General features: G+C 54.9%; 1 protein-coding gene across 9 annotated transcripts in view; it reads right to left on the reverse strand.

Moving 5' to 3' along the window:
* MROH1 (maestro heat like repeat family member 1) overlaps positions 1-15971 on the reverse strand; it is a 70035-nt gene that overhangs the window by 9232 nt on the left and 44832 nt on the right. For all 9 annotated transcript variants that reach the window (XM_012813090.2, XM_023508367.1, XM_023508368.1 and 6 more), the window contains 19 exons: positions 12534-12641; positions 12114-12258; positions 11960-12000; positions 11564-11705; positions 11159-11211; positions 10591-10698; positions 10192-10311; positions 9279-9401; positions 8467-8613; positions 8342-8368; positions 7352-7471; positions 7054-7133; positions 6775-6889; positions 6571-6666; positions 5932-6036; positions 5578-5713; positions 5365-5477; positions 4065-4217; positions 648-799 (listed from right to left, as the gene is read on the reverse strand). In XM_012813090.2, coding sequence (XP_012668544.1) covers positions 648-799; positions 4065-4217; positions 5365-5477; positions 5578-5713; positions 5932-6036; positions 6571-6666; positions 6775-6889; positions 7054-7133; positions 7352-7471; positions 8342-8368; positions 8467-8613; positions 9279-9401; positions 10192-10311; positions 10591-10698; positions 11159-11211; positions 11564-11705; positions 11960-12000; positions 12114-12258; positions 12534-12641 — 2084 coding nt within the window. The remainder of the gene's footprint in view (positions 1-647; positions 800-4064; positions 4218-5364; positions 5478-5577; positions 5714-5931; positions 6037-6570; positions 6667-6774; positions 6890-7053; positions 7134-7351; positions 7472-8341; positions 8369-8466; positions 8614-9278; positions 9402-10191; positions 10312-10590; positions 10699-11158; positions 11212-11563; positions 11706-11959; positions 12001-12113; positions 12259-12533; positions 12642-15971) is intronic.

The raw sequence follows: 15971 nt of genomic DNA on the forward strand, positions 1-15971 counted from the left end.
AAAAAAAAAAAAACCCAGAAAAGTCCAGAAGTACAGGCCAACATGGAAACAAAGCAGGCAGATGCCTAGAAGTGCAGAGGTGCCACTGGCATGGCAAAGCAGCACCCTCAATCATCACAGGTTTCCCTGGGAGGAGACCCATGGTTGAACATATGTGCACTGATGGCACAGTCATTGGGGAACAAAACAAAAGCTAACAGGAGGAAGGGACAGACACCACTAGGTGGGTCTCCAGGAGGTCCGGCCTCTGTCCACACCTGGGACAGCAAAGAAAGATAGAAGGGCAGGTCTACACTTCAGAGGCCTTATGAGGGGCAGGGTGACCCCAGCGGGTGCTGGGTAGCACACAGGCAATACAGGGAACCCCTAGTAGGGTTGTTGGGAGTTGGTGGGACACCATGTTCATGAGGAGGGGGGCCCTAGGCTCTCAGAGGGGCACAGCATGGGGTACCCTTGGGGTCTGCCACAGGTCATGGTGTGGACAAGCCCTGGGAATCCATAAGAGACACCACAAGACATAGCCTCTACTGCCCACTGGGACCTGGGCTGATGGTACCACCAGCTGGAGTGAGTGGCTAGCACCACAGAGGCAGGTGCAGGCTTAGGGAGTAAGCTGTACTGTAGGCAGGGGGGCCAGGGCCAGGTACCTGTCAAAGGGCAGGGGGCTGCCCAGGAGGCTGGACACCACGGCCGCACAGTGCTGAGATGCCAGGAGGTACACACTGTGCTGGGCGGCTGGCAGGATGTGCTCTGGGGCAGCCTGCAGCTTAGAACGTAACACACTCACCAGCTCAGGCACCTGTAGGTAGACGGAGTGTGCTGGTCAGGCCCTGCATGGGGCTAGCCACTGGATGCACCTGCATGGGCCCCAGGGGCCAGGGGAAGGCAGGGCTGACTCCCAACACAGAGCAGCCAAGAGGACCAGAAGCTGAACAAGGACCAGACTCCATGGGAAAGTGCCGTATGCCACTGGAAGGTGCTAAAAGCAGAGGCCCCTTGTACCCCACAGCATAGCACAGCACAGCTGCTCTGTCCAGCCCCAGGAGATCCAGCCTCTGCCCACCAGACAGGATCCCTGTTGGGCTGGGCCTCTGCAGGGTGTGTGAGCTTGTGCATGTTCTGCTGAACTGGAAAACGGTAACTGGAACAGTGATGGGCAGCAGGACCCTGGCCCACCCCATGCCCAGCAGTGGGCTCTGCAGCCCTGACCAATCCCTGGCTGGCCGAGCACAGCACTCAGAGCCCTCAGGATGGGGCCTAGTCATGGGAGCTCCTCCACAAGGGGACACTAGGCTGGGAGTCAGAATCTCCTCATCCTCAAGTTTGGTGGCCCTACTGCCAGGCTGCACAACTGAAAACACCACAGTCTAGGGTGGAAACAGGAACAAGCTGTTCCTGGGCCCAGGGTGGCCCCTGGGAAAGGGGCCCAATTGTGGGCAACTGTCAGCACCAATGGCAGCTACACCAGGAGGCCCAAAGTGGCCAGGAGCCTTCCTGGCTTGGCAGACTCATCTGGACGCCCCCACCAGCCACCCCTTGTCCAGCCTGGTGGTGTCCCTTAGATGACTGTCCAGGTCTGGGGGTCACCTGCTGCATGTCAGATGGTCTTCTCTGCAACCCTGACTTCTAGAAAGTTTTGATTGCAAGGATGGGTGAACTTCTAACAAAGATTTCTCTGTGCAAGTGCAGGTCCTTAACCCCTGGGGGGAGATTTTGCATAAAGGCTCTGGGCATGCAGGCCAGCCTGGTAGTGATATGACACTGTCTATTCTCAGAGCCACTGCTGGCTTGTTACACACTGTTCTGAGTAAGCTGTGAGTCCCTCGGCTCCTCAGCAATGGGGCAGTGACTCTCTCACAGGTCTGGGTTACAGCCAGTGGACGCTGGAAGCAATGGCTTACCCCACCTCAGCACTTCTGGGCTCACCCTGCTCCCCTGCGCTAATGTTCGCAGTTATTTTATTTTATTTTTTTGTAGAGACAGAGTCTCACTTTATTGCCCTCAGTAGAGTGCAGTGGTGTCACAGCTTACAGCAACCTCCAGCTCCTGGGCTTAGGTGATTCTCTTGCCTCAGCCTCCCGAGTAGCTGGGACTACAGGCGCCCGCCACAATGCCCAGCTATTTTGTTGTTGTTGTTGCAGTTTGGCTGGGGCTGGGTTTGAACCTGCCACCATCGGTATATGGGGCTGGCGTCCTACCCACTGAACCATAGGCGCCACCCATATTGGCAGTTATTGTTTCCAGAAACCTGTCAGTTTCATGAATTTTCAAGCATCCGGGAACTCAGCTGTTCATGGACGTGCTTTGTCATCTTTTGTATCTCTGCTTTGTATTTTGCTTTTATGTGTATTGACCCTGTTCCTGTGACTTGACGTATCAGAAATTTATCTAACTATCTGAGTGGGTTTATTTATCTTCTCTTTTGCACACTTAGTTTTTCAACAACTAGAACCTATTGGTGCCTGTGAGCATGTGAGTTTACACTTTTCACAAAGTTTGAAAACATCATCTGGGCACCCTGGGTTTGGTAGGCCCTGGAGGTGAGGCCATTTCCACACTAATTTCTCAGCTAGAATTTCTGAGGACTGTCACATCTCAGCTCTCAGAAGGCCCCCAATAGCAGGCAAAGTCCCTCTAGTGCCAGGATAACGGTCTGTGTTCCAACCCCCTGAGACGCCAGGCTCACCTCCCAGGCCATGCCCCTCAACCTCAGGGGCCCCCATGCAGGCTTTCCTCCACCTGTCATGCTGGATCTGGGCTGCTGCTTACCCTGCTGAGTCGCAATTCAGACACCTGGCAGCTGACCTGGGTATGTCACACAGCCTCGGTATCAGCATGCTGTGGTCCCAGTACTGCACAGTCCCATAGAGACTGTCTCCTTCACCACCACGCCTGGGCCCCGGTGACTTCTACGCCACCTTTTGTCTCTGTGGACTTTCCTGCCCTGGATCATTATACACATGCAGTTGCACAGTGCCAGGTGGTACCTGGCTCCTTCGGAGCATAGTGCTCTCAACCTTTATCAGCATTGCAGCGGCTGTGGGTGCTTCACCCCTTTCTATGGGCGGGTAACACCCCCTTGTATAGTAGGCCACATTCCTTTTATTCGTTCTCAAGCTGATGGCATTTGGCTGTCCTTCCTTTCTGGATATTATGAATAACACTCTGAATACTTGTGAATGAGGCTTTCAGCTGTATTAGGAGGCCCAGGCATGGGAGTGCTGGGTAATAGGGGACTCTGTGCTCTGAGGCACCTCCAGGCTGTTTCCCTGGCTGCTCTGCCCCCATCTGAGTGTTCTAGGGAGCCTCTTCTTCTCGGTGATCTGTCCTCCCCTGCCCCCACAGGGAGTCAGGGATACATGGTTGTTCCCCTGCCTGGCCCTTTGGGCTCTGCTTTATCATGTCGCATGCTGGGGGCAGTCACATGTCAGCATCTCTCAGGGCAGGGAAGAAAACAGAGATCCCCACAACCCCAGCAGGTATGGGAAGCTGGTGCATGGAGTCCTAGTGAGGGCTGAGATGTGTGCTGTGTCTGTCGCAAGCAGACCTCACATCCCAGTCCCGCCTGGCAAGGGGGCCCACACATGCAAAAGCAGCATCCTGAGGACAAGGCCACAGGGAGGCCAAGAATGGGGGACCTGGGGCCATAAACCTCTTGGAAGAAAGCACAGGACAAAAACTTTGTGACATGGATCTAGTACTGATTTCATGGACACAACACAAAAGCACAGGCAACAAAGAAAAATAGGTCAGGCCTGCAGTCCCAGCGACTTGGAAGGCTGAGGTGGGGGGATCACTTAAGCCTAGGAGTTTGAGGTTGCAGTGAGCTGCTGATAAGGCCACTGCACTCTAGCCTGGGCAACAGAGTAAGATTCCACATTGAAAAAAGAAAAACAAAGAGTAGAAGGAGGAGAAGAAAAAAAGAGAGAAAGGCAAACAGGGCTATGTCCAACTTAAAAACTTTTGTGTCTCAAAGAAATAACCAACAGTGTAAAGAGGCAACTTACAGAGTGGAGAATATTTGTAGTGCCACCTGCACACCTGCCCGCCACACCCGCCCTCACCTTCTCCAGGAGTGCGCTGCCCCGAGCCTGCAGCAGGCAGTTGATCATGGCTGAGGTGGCCTGGGAGCAGTTCTTGTCGGGGTCTTCCAGGCCCTCAAACATGGTCAGCAAGAGGCTGATAAGCTGGTCTGGAGGGAGGCGCTTGGCGATAACCTAGGAGATGACAGTGCCAGAAGGTGGAAGAGGGTGGGGCTGGCACCCTCACAGCACCCCTTCCAGGCATGTAACTGCAGAGGCTCTACCCTTCTCCTAGCTGTCCCTGCCCTGAGCCTGCCCCTGCCCCTTCCATGAGCTCACAGTGCAGCTGTGGACCCTGAGGGGTAGAGGTAACCCCTGGGGTTTATGCCAGGGTTCCCTGGGGTCCTGACTCCCTCCCACGGCTCCTCCTGACCAGTGAGGCACAGCAGGATCTAGCCAAGCAGTGTAGTCATTCTGGGCACCCCAGAGCAGAGGGACAGCCTGCCCGCTGCAGCAGCACAGACACTGGGCTCCCCTCTGGCTCAGCAAGAGCCCGAAGCTCCCCTTCTCTCGTCAGTATGAAGGAACTGGCCAGAAATTAAAGCTAACAGAGCAGGAGGAGGGTGAGGGACACACATCCAGGGAGATGCAGAAGTGCAGAAATGCAAGGACTGAGGGTCTGCCTGAGACCATACCTGCTCCACTTCACCTGGCCATGGCAGGGTCTTTGCTTCCTATACCAGCACCCCCCACCCAGCAAGGGCCCTGGGACCCCTCCCTCCTCTGCAGGAGACAAAGCTTCTAGAAGGCAGCCCCAGGCCCCACATCAGAGAACAGTAACTGGAAAGGGGGCAGCTCAACTCCTCAGAGCCCTGTTGGGCCTCTCAAAGTGGACACCAGGCAGCACAGGGTGAGAAGGCAACAGGACACAGAGCCCAGGGCCAGCCCAGGGCCAAAAGACTATGGCAGGAGAGAACATAGTGCCTCTCTCTAGAATGCAGTGAATAAGGCCCCTCAACCAGGCAAAGGCAGGACCAACCCCAGCCCCTGAGCTAGATAACCAGAGTCCAGTATACCCTGCAGACCATGCCCTACTCCCAGGTGGCCCTGGGTGAGCTCAAGGCAGCCTCTGAACACACAGGAAAGTCCCAAGAACCTGCACCTTTGGCAAACAGGCTCAGGGTGCAGGTGGTAGGAAGCCAGGCCAGTGGAACCCCATTCCCTCCAGGGGTGGTATGGGTGGTGCCTGCAGAGCCTGGGAGAGCCCAGGCTCTGGCTCTAAACTCTTCTTAGCCATGGACAGCACAGGCCCCTCCTCCCTGAACAAGTGCTACGCAGGTACCTGGGCCATGATGTGGCAGGTGTGTAACATGATGGCCGGGTCTGGGTGCGCAAGGCCATCCTTGAGGGCAAGGAGCCGCTTAGTTGAGTCATCACAGTAGTCTCGGGAAAAGCCTGAGAGGTGGGAGGTGCAGGCAGTTGGGTGGAGGCCTTCTCAGCATCATGCAGGGGCTGTGTACTTCCCCTCTGCCCCAATGAACTCCACAGGGCTTACCCTCGTAGCACAGCTGGAGGGAGAGCAGGGCATGGACGCAGCCTATGGCTTCCTGGCGGGCGGCAGGCCACGGGTCCGCGCACCGTGGGGAGAAGAGGCCCACGAGGAGGCCCAGGTTGTGGAAGGGTGTCAGGGCCTGGGGGAGGCAGCCAGGAGGGCAGCCCATACTCAGCTTCCTCCCTTGACCCTGTGTGGCCTCTGTCCACCTGGTCCCCCTGGCAGACACAGGGCAAGCAGGGGTGTGCAGGTGGCAGGACCAACGGGAGGAGGGGGAGGGGGTGGCAGGTCAGGTATGCTGGGATGTGGGGCCACACACCAAGGTCCCCCGGAGCAGGCTGGTAGCCAGGCACTCACGCTGACGTGCAGGCGCTCCCGGAAGTATTGTAGTAGGCAGCCGCTCAGGCTCAGGGCCTGCACCCGCTCATGGCCCTGGGGGGACTTGATCCACGGGCTCAGGTGCTGGGGAGGAGGGGGCTTCACACAGGTGCCTGCAGGGGCAGCCCAGGACAGCAGACCCATGTGCCAGGCAGGGGGTGGCTCCCACCTCAGGGTCCCCTGCAGCCCCAGCCCTGCCACTCGTCCTCCAGTCTGGCTCAGAGCTGGTGGGGGTGGAGTTATAGGTAGGAGTGGAGGTACAGTTGGGAGTGGGGGCTGCCCAGCCTAGAGGGGCACATTCTGGAAAGTGGGTGGGTTGCTGGTAACTGGGGAGAAGCTGCAGCACAATTGTGGCCTTGCCGTTCTGCCCCGTGATGCCCTCCAGTTGAGCCCACAGAGTACCTGTGGGGACCCCCATACCCTCACCATGAGGGATCCAGGCCCATCCAAGTCTGGGCCTCTGCTGTCTGCATGCCTACTGGCAGGAAGTTACTACCCACTTGCTCACAAGGTCCCCCCAGTTCCAGAGAGCACCAATCATTTTGGGTGCCCCTGTGGGTGAGGAGATCCAGAGACCTGGGAGGGGGCAGCAGCTGGGCAGAGCCCCTCCCTTCACACCTCGACCATGACCTGTAGGCCCTGGGGGGTAACATCTCGCTGCAGCAGGCTTGTCATCAAGTCCTTAAGAGCGCACATGGTGTCCAGATACAGCACCTGGAAGGAGAGCCAGGCCACCCAGTCCCACTGGTGACCCCAGTGCCCACAGTGGCCTTCCTGTTTCCCCCACAAATGCGGGTACACAGCAGGGACACGCAGCTATACCTCCTCACAGCCCTGGTGCTCTCCCTGAGGCTCCGGCACCAGGGCCATGACGCTGTGTAGACAGCCCTGGATCACATCCGCCTGGGCCTGCTCCCCTAGCACTGGCTCCAGAGAGCTGAGTTGGAAGTTAAGGGCCAAAGCCATGACCCTATGGCAGGCCCACCCACCTACAAACCTCTGGGCCTGTGTGGACAGCACAGCCACCACTATGTTCAGCTGGCTCTGCGCCCAAGGCTGCAACCCCCCACAGGAATGCATCACAGAAGCTGGGAAGGATACGCCAGGTGAGCGCAGGTAAGCATGGCCTCCTTCCGGATGGGTGTTCTCAAAGTGTCTACAGGTTCTGCCCTGATGAGCTCCTGGCAAGGCAGCCAGAGGTTCAGCCCTTGAGGAGGTACCGGCTTTCCTCCCAAGCTCTGAGAGTCTGTCCTCACAGGCCCCACACCCCATCCCCAAGCCATGTTCACACAGTCACCCTTTGGTCCTACCCTGTCCCCACCCACTGCCGCCAGTGCCCATGATGCCATTCTCTGTCTCCTAGGAATTGCCTGGAACCAGCCACACCATTGGTACTCACCATCATCTGTGCCACCAGCTCTGCTTTCCTGGAGAAGTGGAAGGAGCTGGCCTGGGCACTACAGATGGCGTGGCTGACCATGCACGAGCTTCGGACCAGGCACAGCTTCAGGGCTGGGTCCTGGAGGGACACCAGCCGCAGGAGGCCATCGACACTGCCCCAGGGCCCAGCCAATACACACCCCCTTTCTTCTTGCCAGAGCTAGACAGCTGCTTTGTCTCAGACAAGCTCTCTGGCCAGTCCTTCTACGTGTCAAAGTCCACGCAGAGGATGTCCAGGGTCCCACTGTGTCTCTGTCCCAGGCACATGGACCACCCTCCGGACAGGGAGCCAACTTCCCTGTGGGCTCAGAAAGGGGTGAGGGGAGGTGTCCAGAGGACATACAGGGCCAGCCCTGCCATGCCTACAGCTCGGGGAAAAGTAGCTCTGAGAATAGCCCCACCCTCCAATCTACCCCAGGAGGTCCAGAGGGTCTGACTGTCAAGGGGCCCCAACTGTCCCCAGCCAGGATCTTATCAGGTTAGTGCCAGAGATGCCAGAAGGGAAGTGAGTTAGGTAGGTGAGAGACCTCAAGGGACCAGTGAGCCTCCTGCCACTGTCACTGGCTCTGGGTCAGTCCCTCCTAGGTATGGGGGTGTAGAGAGGTGCAGCCCCCAAGACCAGGGAGCAAAGCCAGATAGTCACAATCCTGAGCCAGGGGTTTAGCCTAGTCTCTTGCTCCAAAGAGATGGCAGAAACTTTCCCTCTTGCCCACCCTCTAGGCAGGGCCTGAGCCAGGGCAAGAGCCCTGGACTCTGTTCCAGTCCTCAGAGGAGAGGCTGGTCCAAGGGAAGTGGGAGCAGGGGAGGGTATGTTCTAGAATGTTTTCCCACAGGCTGGGAGCGGGAGCCCCGGCAAGCTGCCCCCTGGCCCTGCCCCTGAGGCTCAACCCAGCCCAGAGAGCCGAGAGAAGAGAAGCAGAGAGCTCACACTCAGTTCCTACAACTGTACCTTGGTCTCTACCTTTATTCCCAGAACCTGAACAATGAAAAGTGAAATAAATAAATTAAAATGGGAGAGCCTGATGTCAGCGGCCCCCATGGCTCCCTGTACACACAGGCTGCCGCGGCGCCCACCTTGGTGCTGAAGCACCGGAACATGCCGGGCAGGATGTCTGATTCCACCCTGGCCAGCATTCCCTCGCGGGGTGCCTGTGTCGCCACATGCCCGTAGCACAAGATCAGCCCGCTTTTCACTTTTTCCACCTCATTTTCACTTCGATCCTGAGGGGCCAGAGGAAGCAGCAATTACAACTGATGTACCAGACGAAGCCTGGGACTCAGGCTCACTGAAGTTCTCTAGGAAGGGGCTGGAGCTGGTCATCAGCTGTGTGACCCAGCTGGCAGACAACACCACCTTGTTAGGGACAGCAGGAGGGGCCAGGGCCAGGCACAGGCCCTGTGGGGAGTGAGTGGCAGAGGGAAAAGGGCAGCATGGTGGGCGAGCAGGAGGTAGGCTGGGACATCCCAGCCGATGCCTGTCTGACATGTGCACAAGAAAGGGCTGGGAGGCCCCATGCCAAGTCCATCCCTGCATTCTACACCTGAGTGGGGCCACAGCAGGAGGTCACCCCTCTTGGGTCCAGCCCTGGCTCTGGCATGTCTGCCAGTGACTGACAAAAGTGCAGCCTCTGCTGGCCACCAAGGAAGGCCTTCTGATCCTCTCCTGGGGAGGGGGCCACACATGCAGGCCCCGCCCATGCAGGGGCTAATGTCTGCTTTGTGCCCCACCCCACACCTGCAGGGGACCCCCTGAGCTCACACTGGTGTGAGGCAGAGCTGCCCTCATTCCCCCGAATTCATCATGACATTAAAGAATAGAGCAGGGGCTGAGAAACAAAACCACAGACAGTCCTCCTCCACCCTGGCCATCAGGCTGACCTCCGTACCTTAAAAATGTTGAAAATGCCGATGGGTTTTCTAAACACAGCCGACCTTACAAAGTCTTCCAGCTGGGCCAGGACATCCTCCAGGTGGGAGCTGGCACAGATCCCAAAGCAACATGCGAGGCCCTGGGAGGGACACATGGGGTGCTCACACTGCACAAAGAGGAACCTGCCCCTACACTAGAGCTATGTACAGGGAACAGCACACACATGGTACACACGTGTGCACATACGTACGTACCATGCACCGATGCAGAAAGTGCATGTGCACACACGCACACTATACACACAGCAGACAGCACATGCACACTGTACACGATACACACTCACACTGCATAGAGCAGACGGCATACGCTGCATAGTGCAGAGAGCACATGGACGCTGCACAGTGCCAACAACACATGTGCACACTGCATAGTAAACACGACATACATACACTGCATAATGCAGACAGAACGCGTGCATGCTGCACAGTGCAGACGGGACATACACGCTGCACAGTGCAGACAGAACAGGCATGCACACACTGCATAGTGCAGATGGCACACGCACACCTGCATAGTGCATACAGCTCACGCACACACTGTGCACAGTGAAGACAGCACACACACACCATGCACAGTGCAGGCACACGCCATGTACAGTGCAGATAGCACACCATGAGCATACATGTTCATACACAAGTGCACACACTGCATGTGCAGATGGCGAAGACTGAACATGTGTGCACATCAGAAATACTTGCAGAAGCAGAGGCACCTTGCACACATTTATGCACGTTTACACACCATGCACAACATATACATGTCCACACACACACACACAACCCACACACACACTCGTGCATGTGCTGGCTGCCTGAGAGAACAGAGGCGATGGCTGTCCTCCAACTGCCCACAAGGAGAGTGATGGCCACCTCACGGTCTGCCTGCTCCTGGTATCGGGCTGTTTCCAGCAGCTCTTGAAGATGTTTCCTCACCACGTCCTTGCTGGAAGCAACGCCCAGGGTGGTCCCTATGCATTTGTACAGGAAGTGCTGAAATGAAGCCAGAGAGTGAGGTTGTGCCTGGCTCCTGCGGGAGGCCAGTGCTGCCACCCAGACGTGGGAGGGCCTGTTGGGAGCTACAACATAAGCTCCTACAAGCACGCACTGGCAGAGCCTGGCAGTGTCTGGGGGCAAGAGGCAGGGACAGTGGGCTCCTGCACCTCTCAGCCCTCTGCCACCAAGCCACAGAGATAGACTCAGATAGCAAGTGACATAGATGGAAGCTAGAGGCACCTGGAGCATGAGACCCAGGATGCCCCAGCAGCCTACCTTCTCCTGGGGTGTCCCATTGTAACAGGGCAGTTGCCTGCACATCTCTAGGCTCAGCTGGCAGACCCACAAGTTGTCAGAGACAACAGCCAGGGTGTCTCGCAGGAACTGGGGGGAAGGAACACCCGTCAGGAGCAGGGTGGGGAAGGGCCTCAGATCTGGCCTGTCACCACCTGAAGGTCTTGGGGTGGCCCCTGTCAGGAGTACAGGTGCAGTGGCAGCAGAGCAAGGCCTATGTGGTCAGCTGAGTGGGAGGCTTGGGGTGGGAACAGCTCTGGGCCAGGCAGGGGTGGAAGACAAGGCCCACTAGCCAGGAGTTTGGCCTTGGCTGCTAGAGGTTAGACGCTTGGTCTCAGCAGTCTGCAATAGGCAGAGGTCCTTGCCCAAGAGCAGCTGCCTGCACCTGCTGTTCCTCCAGCCACACCAGAAGGGTGAGGCAGGTGCAGTAACCATCAGGGGCTTTGGGGGGGTACAGTCCCAGCACCTGCCACCCCACCCTCTCCACCCAGCCCAGACGCCATCTCCACACCCTCAACAGCCCATGCCCTCTACCTCTCTTGTCTCTTACCAGCAGCAGCTTTTCCTCCCACTCCTTTTGGGGCAGGGTTTCCTCAGTATATTCTGAAACAACAGAAGTCTAGTGGACCTATGCCCTGCCCCACTAGGGGTCTTTAGAGCCCACACTTCTCCTGGCCCAGGTCCCGCCCATCTTCTGGGGCTCGGAGGAAAGGCTCAGCAGCCTCCAACCCACCCTGGTTGCACCCTCTCCCCACCTGCTCAGGGGATAGCAGGAGGCCTTTCAAGTCCCAGGCTGTCCAGGACCACAATGGACATGGTCTGTTCCAACTTACACAAACCTGGCCACATGGGCTAGCCCTGAGGCTACCCAGGCAAGAGTAGGGTCAATAGTAGTTGGTGAGCCCCACCCCCCACTGAGTTCTGTCCTCCCTCCATGAACCCCACAAGGCCTCACCTTCCAGGTACTCCAGCAGTAGGGGAATGGCTGTCTCCCACTGCTGACCCAGCAAAGGGTGAACACTACGATGCAGGGCGTTCAGGAGACGCAGTGAGGCTACCCCACGCCCACCCCCCAGGTAGGGGCTGGAAGACACTACCTGAAGAGGGACAGAGGTGGGAGCAGGGTCTGAGCAGGCAGCTCTCAGCCTAGGCTCACACCTGCACCTGGCTCTTATGAAACTGGGGATGCGGTAACGGAGGACAGCCTTGCTGTGAGTGCTGGCCTGGTGGCTGCTCACTGAGAAGGCCTGAGAAGTCCCTCCCTGGGACACAGGGACTCCTCACATCCTCTGAAGGGCCCGGGACCCAGCTGCCACCTCAGGAGGCACCTCCCATAGGGCAGCGCACTCACCAGGAGTCTCGTGGCTACAGCATAGGGAGAAGGGAGCCTCACTGGAGACAAGAGATGAGGAAACAGTCACTCAGAGGCTAGCTCAGCTGCCTTTGGGGGTGGGACGGCCAAAGCTATGGCTTTGGTGGTCACAAATGGGGGGGCTGTTGCGCACCGTGGGCACCCTGCTGGATGAGGAAGGCGTCAGCCCCGACCTCCTGCCTCTTCTGTGCCAGATGCAGGAGGCTCCTGCAGAGTGGAGTCAGGGCTCTGGTGAAGCGCACAGGGATGAGGAATTCTAGCAGGTATGGCCAGAGGACCTGGAGGCAGAGGCAGCTCAGTGCCAGCTTGGCCTGGGCATCCCAGCTCCACACAACAGCAATAAAGGCCACAGGCCCCACTTGAGCTCAGAGTGTTGGGGCACACCCTGTGTTTTGCCCTGCTGTGGCCAAGGCAGCCTCTGAATACTGCCCAGCCACCACTGCACAGTTCAGCTGTCACCCAGGACCCAGGGTTGGGAGGGGGGGCAGGGAAAACGCCAAGTGGGAGCATGGGGGTAAGGCTGGAGAGGAGACCAGAGGTACCCTGAACTCACGTCACTCATCCTATCCATGGCGGTGCTGACCAGATAGAGCGTGCGGATACTCATGGCTCGCACACTGTCAGCCATGAGGTCCTCGCTGTTGGGGCCCAGATTCTCAGGCTGGAAGTGAAAGGGGCAGAAGACAAGCATGGGTGGAGCACTGTGTATGCGTACCAAAGTTTAGGTGTGGTGGTAAGGCAGACCTCATCAGCTGCCCATGGGGATGCCTGTCACCCGCCATAGAGAGCAGACACTCTCCATTAATGTCATCCAAGAAAACAGGCTCGCTAGCCCAGTTCTCATCTGCAAAATAAACAAAATCCTCAGCATTTCTTTTTCTTTTTTTTTTTGTGAGACAGAGTCTCACTTTGTTGCCCATGGTAGAGTACTGTGGCATCATAGCTCACAGCAAACTCAAACTCTTGGGCTAAGATGATTCTCTTGCCTCAGCCTCCCAAGTAGCTAGGATTACGGGTGCCAACACAATGCCTGGCCTTCTTTTTTTTTTTTTTTTTTGTAGTTGTCATTATTATTTGGCAGGTCCGGGGCCAGGCTCAAACCTGCCAGCTCCAGTGTTATGTGGCCGGCACCCTAGCTTCTGAGCTACATATGTCGAGCACCTTAGCATTTCCTGTAAGATACTTGTCTCCATAAAAAAATAGGACAGGCACAGTGGCTCACATCTGTAAACTCAGCACTCTGGGAGGCCAAGGGGCAAGAATTGCTCAGGTCAGGAGTTAGATCATCTTTGGCAATAGGGAGACCCCATCTCTATAAGGAAACCAGAAAAATGAGGTGGGCATCATGGTGGGTGCCCATAATCTCTGCTACTGAGGAAGCTGAAGCCAGAGGACCGCCTGAGCCCAGGAATTTGAGGTTGCCGTGAGCCATGATGCCACCACTGCACTGTAGCCTAGGGAACAAAAAAAAAAAAAAAAAAAAAAGAAAGAAAGAAAGAAAAGAAACCAAACAGAAACTACAAACTATCTGATAAGGAACACTGAGAACATGCACAGAATTGCCAGCGACACAACTATTAGGACACACAGGCAAAGGAGGTTGCCTAAAAATAAACTAGAAAAGGGGAAAAATATTAACAATATGTACAAGGAAAAAGCCCCAGAAAAATGATGTGAAAAACTGTAACAGCTGAAATAAAGAGTTCAATTCAGGAAATTCATAATACAACAGATATCACTGAAGAAGAAATTACCAACTTAGAAGCACAGACTGAAGAAGACTTCAAGGATGGGCAGTGCCTGTGGCTCAAAGGAGTAAGGTGCTGGCCCCATATGCCAGAGGTGGTGGGTTCAAACCCAGCCCCAGCCAAAAAAGACTTCAAGGGTGAAGAAATTTAAAAAGACTAGAGAAAGAAAAAGCTCAAGGACCTGAAAGGAAGCTGTGCCAGCATGAGATGACAGGGAGAGCAGAATAAGAGAGCAGATAACTGAGGGCAAGAAGCACTGAAGGAGACAAAAGGCACACGGGATGCACCTGAACAGGGCCCACAGAGCCACAGGCCAGGATGGTGTGGGTGAGCAGGGCGAAAGGCATGACAGGAAGATGGTGGACTAACATCTCTTATAATGTGGATGTGAAAATCCTCAACAAAATACTAGCGTGCTGCTGCGTGGAGAAGGCAGGGACACAGGAGCCCCTCACAGCAGCCCACTGACCAAGCACGGTGCAGCCCGAGAGCCGAAACCCATGACAGAGGTGGCATCTAGACCCCCCCAGTCACCAGCTGCCACGAGTCCATACTGACATAGGCATGTGGACACAGGGCAGGGAGAGGTCTGTCACAACAGAAAGCTAAAAAACGAAGCGTTGAAACATTAGTGGAGTCAAAAAGCCATCAATTGATGCTAAAACCAGCTGATACTAACTTTAATCAGCAGCAGATACTGGCTCAGCCCCAATCTCTCCACAAACTGCCTACTAATTGCAAAAGGACAGCAACCATGAGTACAGAGACCTCGTGGAACAAGTAGTCAGAGCTAAGGAGACTAGCGCTGTGATAGCCAGCTCTATGCTGTGACACATCTTCTTCCAGGACAGTCAGTGTAAACTGCATCACTGGAATCAAATCATGAGCAAACACCAGTCCCACATGAGAAACATCTAGCAAAACAACTGGTCTGAACTCTCACAAAACGTCCAGGTTGACAAAGAAAGATAAGTGGGTACAAGACAAAATCACACACATGCCCAGCTCTATGTTGGAAACTGCAGCCGAAAACAGCTGTAGGGACAGACAGTAAAATGTGAATATGGACTGTACCTCAGGCAGTATCATGGCCTCTGTGTTAAATCTCATGATTTTGACAACTGGACTATGCTTGTGCAGAATAATGGCCTTCTTAGGATATAAACACCAAAGATATTTAGTATTTAGGGACATGATGTCTCAAGTGATTTCTCAGATGAGTTAAATGTGCATGCATGCACGTGTGTGTATGTACAAAATAGAGAATACAAAAGGTATGACAGGAAGATGGTGGACTAACATTTCTTATAATGTGGATATGAAAATCCTCAACAAAGTACTAGCAGACTGAATCCAAAAATATATAAAAATGGTTATACATCATGGCCAAATGGCATTTATCTCAGGAATGTAAGGTTGGTTTAACATCTGAAAATCATCTCCTGCAATGAAACATTGTTGCTAGAATAAATAACAAAAACTGTGTACTCATTTTAACAGACACAGAAAAAGTGCCTGATAAAACTTAGTAACTCTTCATGACAAAAATATTCAGGCAGCATCTGTGGCTCAGTAGGGCGCCAAAACCCAGCCCTGGCCAAAAACTGCAAAAAAACCCCCACCAAAACAAACAAAAAAACATTTCAGACAAAACTATTCAACAGGGTAGGAACAGAAGGGAATATCCTCAACAGCAAACCTCACACTTAGTAGTGAAGACTAACTGCCCTCATGCTTAGAAAAGGAGCAAAGGTATTTGCTCTCACCACTTTTATGAGGTCATTAAATGTGAAATGTCCAATTTCAAATCAAAAGTTTAGTTTATTGTATCTCAAACAAGAAGCAGTATAGTTAATTAAAGTCTGTACCTCAACTATCGACACAGTTTTGCCATCCTAGTGGTAGCTTGTTTATTATGCCAGTAGCAAAGAAGCCTGGAGAGTGAGTGGTGGTAAAATTGCAAAAGGCATTTCCACAGGTTGTTAAGAGGTGAATATTTTCTTCTGCAGGAAGTGACCCAAACCTGGGAGGAGTGGTGGTCAGTTGGTGCAAGGTCTGTGGACGAGACAGAATTTCCAGCTTCTGCAGTTTGAGGGTCAATTGGTATAAGGTCTGGTGGAGATGTGGATGAGACAGAATTTCCAGCTTCTGCAGTTTTTTTTTTTTTTTTGAGACAGAGCCTCAAGCTGTCCCCCTAGGTAGAGTGCTGTAGCATTACAGCGCACAGCAACCTCCAACTCCTG

The sequence above is a fragment of the Otolemur garnettii genome, unplaced genomic scaffold (genome assembly GCF_000181295.1).
Source record: "Otolemur garnettii isolate 467f Iridium unplaced genomic scaffold, OtoGar3 scaffold00245, whole genome shotgun sequence".
NCBI classification, from domain to species: domain Eukaryota; kingdom Metazoa; phylum Chordata; class Mammalia; order Primates; family Galagidae; genus Otolemur; species Otolemur garnettii.